This window comes from Hippocampus bargibanti, linkage group LG03 (assembly GCF_051943395.1).
Source record: "Hippocampus bargibanti isolate YZ-2025 linkage group LG03, ASM5194339v1, whole genome shotgun sequence".
NCBI classification, from domain to species: domain Eukaryota; kingdom Metazoa; phylum Chordata; class Actinopteri; order Syngnathiformes; family Syngnathidae; genus Hippocampus; species Hippocampus bargibanti.
In genome coordinates this window covers 4,673,953-4,682,410 of record NC_142736.1, presented here as the reverse complement: position 1 = coordinate 4,682,410, position 8,458 = coordinate 4,673,953, and the positions used below count along the sequence as shown (strand labels likewise).

Sequence of the window (8,458 nt, the reverse complement as noted above, 5' to 3'; positions counted from 1 at the left end):
AAGTTTGATTCGCTTTGGCGGGCCCAATAAAATGATGTGGCGGGCCAGATTTGGCCCCCGGGCCTTGACTTGGACACCAGTGCTAGCGCCAATCAAAAGCACCTCAAACACTTAGTTTGTTGACATTCGGTGGAAACATCGGAAGATGAACCAAAATGGCGTTTTGGGAGCTTTTTAACTGATCAACCGAAGCGTTTCCTTTCATCTGCTGTTGGACTCGAGTCGGGGAGTCGCGTTTCGAACCCGGAAGCAGAAGATTGGAGTCACGTTACACGGACTCGCTTCAACTCCAGCCCCTCCTCTCATCGAGCGCGTGCACGAGCCGTTCTTCGCACATCTTTTACATTCCCGTCTTGTCGCGAAACGAAAAGGACCCCCTTTTCCGTGCCCGGAAGCCCGTCGTCTCGCCCAAGGTTCCGCGTCCCGGCGCACTCGTTCGTCTTTGGGACGCTTGTAGTGAGGAGTCGTTCGCGAACGAGCCGGTAACCGGATCTCCGAAGTGAACGAAAAGAGCCGGTGCTAACAAGGAGCCGGAAATGGGAGCCGACTTTTTTTGTCCTATATTACCCGCCCCCAGTCTTCCGTTAAAGCCACACGTGATTGGTCGATATCGATTGGTTGATTAAAGACACACGCAGCAGTTAGGAGAAAGGGGGTGGGGGGTTAGGGTAGACAAGTAGACAATCAGAATCAGAAAACAAATGTTATCACATTATGCTGTTATTATTATTCAGTTATTATATTTTTTACTAGTTGGTATGATAGCATTATTAATATGAAAAGCAAATTAGTGTCAGCTGATCATAGGAAGGGCATCTGACGTAAAAGCTTGGCCAAAACAAACATGTGGATCAAACCTCTAAAGACGGAGGACACTGATTTGCTGTGGCGACCCCTTGAAGGGAAAAGCCAAAAGGAAAAGAAGAAAATATAGTGTATTTTCACATAATTTTTGGGTGTTAATTAATTTCAGCAACCAAAAAAACAAACTGAGGAGCCATTTAGTGAGCCGAGCCAAAAGAACCGACTCTCTAAGAAGAGCCGGAATTCCCATCACGAGACGCTTGAACGTTTCCCGGTCTCCAAGATTACGAGCACGCGCACGCGTAAACTCGTTCCGCGGAGCTCAGGCGGCGATTGGTTCAACCACACGTCATTCGTCTCCGGGGTTGCGTCATGTCGGGCATGCTCCGTCGCGATTGGCCAAGCCGGCGGCGGCCGCCCGCGATTGGCCGACCCGAGACGTCGCCGACGCGGCCAAAGGTATTTCGCAATCGGCTCGTGTCCATGTTGGAAACCAAAACAGCGCGAGCGCGCGGCGACTTTTGGAGCCGTCAGAGCGGAAACTTGAGTCGCCACCTCGGCAGCCGTCGGCGTTTCTTCACGCCACCGTCGCCGCGAACGAGGTACGTAAGGAGGCTTTGTCGAGATGGACGCCGCTGGCGTCGGTCGGCGTCCACCTCGACAAAGACGTCGCGGGGTTGGCTCGCTTGACGCCTGTCGGCCTTGGCGGAGCCGTCGCGTCGCTCCTTTAAAGTGGACACAAAGTAGCCCGGATGAGCCGAAGGAAGCCGCTGTCGCTAGCCTCGCTAGCCGTGTTAGCCCTGCTAGCCGCGTTAGCCGAGTGTGCCCTGCCGTTTGTCCTCGTAACGCGTCTTCGATGCGTCATCGGCGTCGGCTTCCAAGTCGACGCGGAGTTCCCCGATGATGCAACGGCAGGCAAGAAGACGGCCGTCGGGAGCGTCGCGCATGCGCACGAGGTCCGCCTCCAAACGCCCCCACCGGCCTCGACGCAATAAACTCATACAAGTCAACATTGTGCAGACCCTTATTTATATCTAGCTCGCTAGCTATCTAGCTAACTATTAGTTTTCTATTAGCCAACTTTCTATCTATTGGAGTTATTCCGGGTTGAGTGAATGCTGGCTCATGTTGCTATCGATTAGCTATCGATTTTCTATCTATTAGCTTTCTAGCTAGCTAGCTATTAGTTATTTATTAGGTAGCTAGCTAACTTTCCATCTATTTGAGTTATTCCGGGTTGAGTGAACGATGGCTCGTGTTGCTATCTATTAGCTAGCTAGCTATCTATTTGCTGTCTATGAGCTAGCTAGCAGGCTATTAGTTATCTATTAGCTAGCTAGCTAACTTTCTATCTATTTGAGTTATTCCGGGTTGAGTGAACGCTGGCTCATGTTGCTATCTATTAGCTATCTAGCTATCTATCTATTAGCTATATATAGCTCGTTAGCTACAAGCTAACCCTCTATTAGTGTTCTATTAGCTAGCTAACTTTCTATCTATCGGAGTTATTCTGGGTTGAGTGAATGCTGGCTCATGTTGCTATCTATTAGCTACATAGCTAGCTAGCTATCTATTTGCTAACTATTATCTAGCTTGATATTTGCTATCTATTAGCAGGCTAGCAAGCTATTATTTTTCCATTAGCTTGCTAGCTAACTTTCTATCGATTTGAGTTCCTCCGGCTTGAGTGAATGCTGGCTCGTGTTGCTCTCTATTAGCTACTTCGCTAGTTAGCCATTTGCTATCTATTACATAGTTAGCTCGCTATTAGTTGTCTATTATCTAGCGAGCTAACTTTCTATCTTTTGAGTTATTCCGGGTTGAGTGAATGCAGGCGCATGTTGCTATCTATTAGCTACATAGCTAGATAGCTATCTATTTGCTATCTATTATCTAGCTTGATATTTGCTATCTATTAGCAGGCTAGCAAGCTATTAGTTATCTATTAGCTAGCTAGCTAACTTTCTATCTGAGTTATTCCAGGTTGAGTGAACGCTGGCTCATGTTGCTATCTATTAGTTACCTAGCTAGGTATCTATATGCTATATATTAGCTAGCTAGCTCGCTATTAGTTGTCTATTATCTAGCTAGCTAACTTTCTATCTTTTGAGTTATTCCGGGTTGAGTGAACGCTGGCTCGTGTTGCTATCTATTAGCTATCTAGCTAGCTAGTTATTTGCTATCTATTAGCTATATATAGCTCGCTAGCTATCTAGCTAACTATCTATTAGTGTGCTCTTAGCTAGCTAGCTAACTTTCTATCGATTGGAGTTGAGTGAATGCTGCATCGTGTTGTATCTATTTGCTATCTATTATCTAGCTAGATATTTGGTATGTATTAGCTGTGTTTATTAGCTAGCTGGCTAGTTTTCTATCTATTTGAGTTACTTCTGGGTCCGCGTCTGTCTGCCATAAAACATAAAAACTAATCCTGTGACTGTAATATGACCTTGAGAGTTTTGAAAGGTGCATAGAAATGACATGGATTATTATTCTTATTATTTTTATGGCGGTGGCGCGCTTTGCTCTCTGTAGCAATTGACGTTTTTTGACGCTTTATGACACTTTTTGACACTTTCTGACTCCTCCCACCAGGTTTCAAGTGAGCGGTGCACCCAAATGAGCCGCCCGTCGCAGCCTAAAGTCACGTCATCGGACCCCAGCGGCGTAAGCGTCATCATCCAGAGTCAAAGCCGCGCCACCTCGGACGCCACCCTCGCCCCGCCGCCCCAGCTGGTGCCCGCCCGCCTGTCCTCGCCCGGCAAGGCGGCCGCCCCCGGCAAGATGAAGAAGGCGACGGCCGACAAGGACAGCGACGAGTACCGTCAGCGGCGCGAGCGCAACAACCTGGCGGTGAAGAAGAGCCGTCAACGGAGCAAGCAGAAGGCCATGGACACCCAGCAGAGGGTCAACCAGCTCAAGGAGGAGAACGAGCGTCTGGAGGCCAAGATCAAGCTCCTCAGCAAGGAGCTCAGCGTGCTCAAAGACCTCTTCCTGGAGCACGCCCACAACCTGGCCGACAACGTGCAGCCTCCGCCCGGGAACCCCGACGCCGGACCCGCCCAGTAAGATTGTCCGGATTATTTTTCGGGTTCGGGACGCTTGCCTCGATTGGACTCTTTGCCCTTGCGACGCTTTCTTAGGGATGTTTGACCCCCCCACCCCCCTGCGTGACCTCCGTGACCCTTGGTCCGGGACGCTGTCTGAGGTTCTTTTGACTCTGGACGTCGGGACGGTTAAGTCCTACTCTCTGGACTTGAGGTTGAGCGTAGACGCCGGACGACGACCTTTGACCCTTGATGAATGCTCCGACCCGATTCCGGAATGAACAATGCGGATTGTCAGCTGCTGACGCGGGTCGGCGGACTCTTCCGGAATTTTTTTCCCCCCGGAAACGCCCATTCCCAATTTTTGGGCCTTTGAAGCCCCCATTGGCACTTTTGGCCTCTCGGGCTGACACTTGATGTTCTTTGGCACGGTCGCTGTTCCAAATTTCAGTTGATTAGCATGTTCTGGCTAGTTTATTAGCATGTGTTTCCCCCCCCCCGCCTGCGAATGTGCAACGTTCAATGTTGATTGGCATGAGCTTTTCCCTCGCATGGCTAACACTAAATATGATGTGCTTTGTCTTTTTTTTCCCTTCTTTTTATGGCAACGGCGCCACAAGTCGCGACTTAGCTCGCGCTAGGCGACTTAAAGGACAACCGACACCATTTTTTCGTTTCCTGACTGACATCAGAAAAACGTTTGATAGCATCTAAAATACCCAAAAAACACCAATAAAAATGACTTAGTGTCCCAAAACTGACACAAAATGAGCTTGGAACTCGGCAGATTCACAAAGTCCCGCCCCCTTGTTCGTGACGTCACGCCAGGATACTCCTTCACAAACTGCCTTGCTCCAGAATCAAAACAATGGCTTCAGAGAGTTCAGATTCGGAGAAGATGCTTTCTTATTACTCATCCAGTTCTGAATATGATTCAAATAGTTCTGAAGAGGAAAGCATACATGTTTGCAATCGATTAAAGAAGTCCTTCCGGATCAATTCGAGCCATCTGGACTCCAATGTAGCGCCCCGAAAAGATGGCGCCCAAGATGGCGCCCAAGATGGCGCCCAAGCTCCGTTGGAAATGGGCTGTTTTGTCTGCTGGGAATTTGTGTCAACTAGTATCAAATAGTAGTTTTGGTCCAACACACAATGATTCACCATCGCGTTATTTATGTAGTTCTCCTTCTAATTTCGCCATCAACATTGTGCTTTCAGATGAAAAAAAGTACCCAGAATGCATTGTGTGTCGCTTTCTCGGTCAGGGGCGTTCCTTCCGTGACGTCACTTCGGGCATCGTCATCAACTTGAAAACAAGACTTCATGAATATTCAGCGCGAGTCTTAAAAGGTAAAATATCGCTAGATGCGCTGGAATCTTTGTCAAATGCGCTCAGTAGAAGTGATTTGAAGTGATTTTTACAAATGATGGACGCAACTTGTCCGGAGGTGTCGGTTGTCCTTTAACTCGGTGTGCGACCGTCCACTGGACTTTGTTTGATACTGCACCCCTTGCGGATCCCCGTCAGGCTTTGGGCAAATGACATCAAATGTTATTTATTGACGCTCTTGAAAAGATGATCCGGATTTCTTGGATTTCTCCTCATTGGTCTTTTTGTGTGGAACCGAAATAAAAACCCCATTGGGTGGATTTTTGGGCAGTTGAGTCTGTTGGAATCCAGTTTCTTGCGGGACCGGAACTACTTTTTCCTGATTGGCTCGCTCGTGGTCGCATTGCGCGTGGTGGTGTTGCAAAATGGTCATTGTTGATTAAAAAATGGACGCCAGGTCGCCTCGCCATCCGGTGAGGTTGTGTATTGGGGAAAAATGGAGAACGAGGGGTTTGGATGATTTCCCACGCCGTTTCCGCTGTCGTAGGCGCCACTTTTGTAATTCATGCGAGGGAGGCCACGAAGGAAACATGCTGAAACCATTTTGGACTTCCGACTGTCCCACCTTGGAAGGGGTCTCGACTTTTCAGAGAGCCGGTTATTTTGGCCGGCTCACTAAAACGATCCGGCTCTTTTGGCTCCCAAATGGCTCCTCAGTTTGTTTTTTTGTTGCTTAAATTAATTAACTACCAAAAATCAGGTAAAATTATGTGAAAAACGAATTACTCATGTAAAAAATACACTATATCAAATATTTGTATTTATATGGCTTGATTTATATGTGCACAGAGTTCGTGAATGCTAACTTTAACTTTTCCTGTGGTTACACTGGTCTGATGATCAGCTGTCACTAATTTGATTTTCATATTAATAATGCAAAGTAATGTCGTTTATTCAATACATTGTAAAAATTAAAATTGTCAAGAGCAATACATTGGGGAGACTAAACAAATTCTCAAGAAAAGGCTATCAACATCGCAGGGCTAATACTAGTGGGCCTCAATCGGCAATACATATGCACCTAAAAGCTAGCAAGCACTCATTTGACGACAATGAGGTTAAAATCTTAAAGAAAATAGATTGTTTGAAAGCTATTTTCATAAAACAGCAAAACCCTTCACTAAATTGCCATGGTGGGGTGAGGTTCAATTTGGATCGTTCCTACAACCGACTTCTTAGGCAACATAGGCTTACTTATGCTGATGAGGCGATACCAGATCAAATGGGGCAATTAGGCCAGTCGTAGACCCCATACTCAGGCAGGACAATAGAAGTAACCAGTGTAGCCGCAGGGAGTAGTCCTCTGCTCCCCCCCAACCTGAGAGCAGGGACCAATAATAGCAGAGTCTGGCACCGCCATGTCCGGACAGTAGGGATATATATAGGGCTGACACTACCCGCAAAAGATTTTAGTTCGCTGACGAAGCATCTTGGATAAGAAGCGAAACGTCCGACACCTTCAAAAAAGTACAGATGATGGCTGAAAAAACCTTCTCATCGATGGACCACTCCTGTACGACTGAGAGCTTACACATACGCTATCATACCAACTAGTAAGAAATATAATTGAATAATAACAGCATAATGTGATAACATTTGTCCACCTGTCACCCTTCTCACTTTTGCGTGTATCTGTAATTGTCCCCTCCCTCCTCTACCACGGATATCGACCAATCACGTGTGGCTTTAACCGAAGACCGGGGGCGGGGAATGGAGGACAAAAAAGTGGCTCCCATTTTTGGCTCCTTGTTAGGAATCCGGCTCCTCTCTTTGTTCACTTCAGAGATGCGGCTCTAAGAACCGGTTCGTTCCCGAACGACACATCACTAGAAGGTACCACCACAATAAAAGCCTGCCCTTCATGGAAACGGCCAAAGAAAAAAATGGTCGAGTCGCTGTTGCCGGCTCAGGGGGCGGGGCTTGTCTTTTGCGTGCACTATCGTCCAACCCGATAAGACAACGGCTTGAGGCGCACGCTCTCTTGTTGGCGAGGTCAACCCGAGTGTGTGTTTGCCTCGTCCGCGTGCGTTCGTTGCTTCAAACGTGCCCACGGACGAGGTCACGAGGTCACGTCATATGCGCGCTTCCTTTCCTCCCCTTTCGTCTTGCCAGAAGAATGAAGGCAAATGTCACCTCGTCCGGGTGGGGAAGGGAATCCATGTTTAACCTCTCACCCGGTCCAAAGTCTAGACATAGCAGACGTCGTGTGCGGAGGTCAAAGGCCACGTCCTCAGAGTATCTCGAGCGGCCTTTGCCGTGTCTGGATTTGGAATGCCGAAAGGTCGCCATTGACGACGCCGCTGTGCGTTTGACCGAGCGCGCAGCGTCCCCTGCTGAAAATGGAAGGAAAAAAAACCGGAGTGCTTCCTTCATGCGGCGCCACGTGACCATTTTTTGGGGTGACGCCAGCGAGATTTGTCGGTTGCTCGAATGTGCAGACCGAAAGAGGCAATGCCATCAACTGACCGCCAGAGGACGCTCTCGCCTAACTTTAGATGTTGGATTTGACGCTTCCGCTCCTCAAATGCTTTTGGGAAACATTTATGATGAACATATCGATGAGTTGATCAGTACGACAGGAAATCGCTAGCCCAAATAAAACCGAACATGAATGAATGAATGGGGCGGGGGAATAGAGGACAAAAAAAGTTTTGGGCTCCCATTTCCGGCTCCTTGTTAGGAACCGGCTCGGCTTTCTTGGTTCACTTCAGCGATCCGTCTCTAAGAACCTGCTCGTTCGCGAACAACACATCACTACTATATATTAGCTATCTTGTTGGCTGGCAATCTATGAGCTATCTAGCTGGATATATTAGTTTAATAGGTGACTATTTGCTGAATAGATATATATCTATCTAGCTAGCCATCTATTAGCTATCTATTAGCTAGCTAACTTGCTTTCTATCTACTTGAGTTACTTCCGGGTTGAGTGAACGCTGGCGCGTGTGGCTGCTGCTGCTCACCCACAAAAAAACTTGAAAGGCGCTTAATAAATGTATTGTTATTATTATTATTATTATTATTATTATTATTATTATTATTATTATTATTATTATTATCTGGATGCCTATCTAGAAGCTATCTATTAGCTATCTGGCTGGCTGGCTATCTATTAGCTCGCCAGCCAGCCAGATATTTTTATTAAAACTTATTAAAACTAGCTAATTTTATTATTATTATTATTATTATTATTATTATTATTATTATTATTATTAAT

General features: G+C 47.0%; 1 protein-coding gene across 1 annotated transcript; it reads left to right on the top strand.

Moving 5' to 3' along the window:
• The first annotated feature begins 1,274 nt into the window (after positions 1-1,274).
• cebpg (CCAAT enhancer binding protein gamma) lies at positions 1,275-5,511 on the top strand. The gene is made up of 3 exons (XM_088991730.1): positions 1,275-1,406; positions 3,400-3,869; positions 3,948-5,511. The coding sequence occupies exons 2-3, from the start codon at positions 3,424-3,426 to the stop codon at positions 3,955-3,957; spliced, it is 456 nt and encodes a 151-aa protein (XP_088847856.1). The 5' UTR covers positions 1,275-1,406; positions 3,400-3,423; the 3' UTR covers positions 3,958-5,511.
• Positions 5,512-8,458: the final 2,947 nt, after the last annotated feature.

Bases quoted from the DNA above. Each gene is read 5' to 3' on its own strand.
- cebpg (XM_088991730.1), top strand. From the start codon at position 3,424: ATGAGCCGCCCGTCGCAGCCTAAAGTCACGTCATCGGACCCCAGCGGC.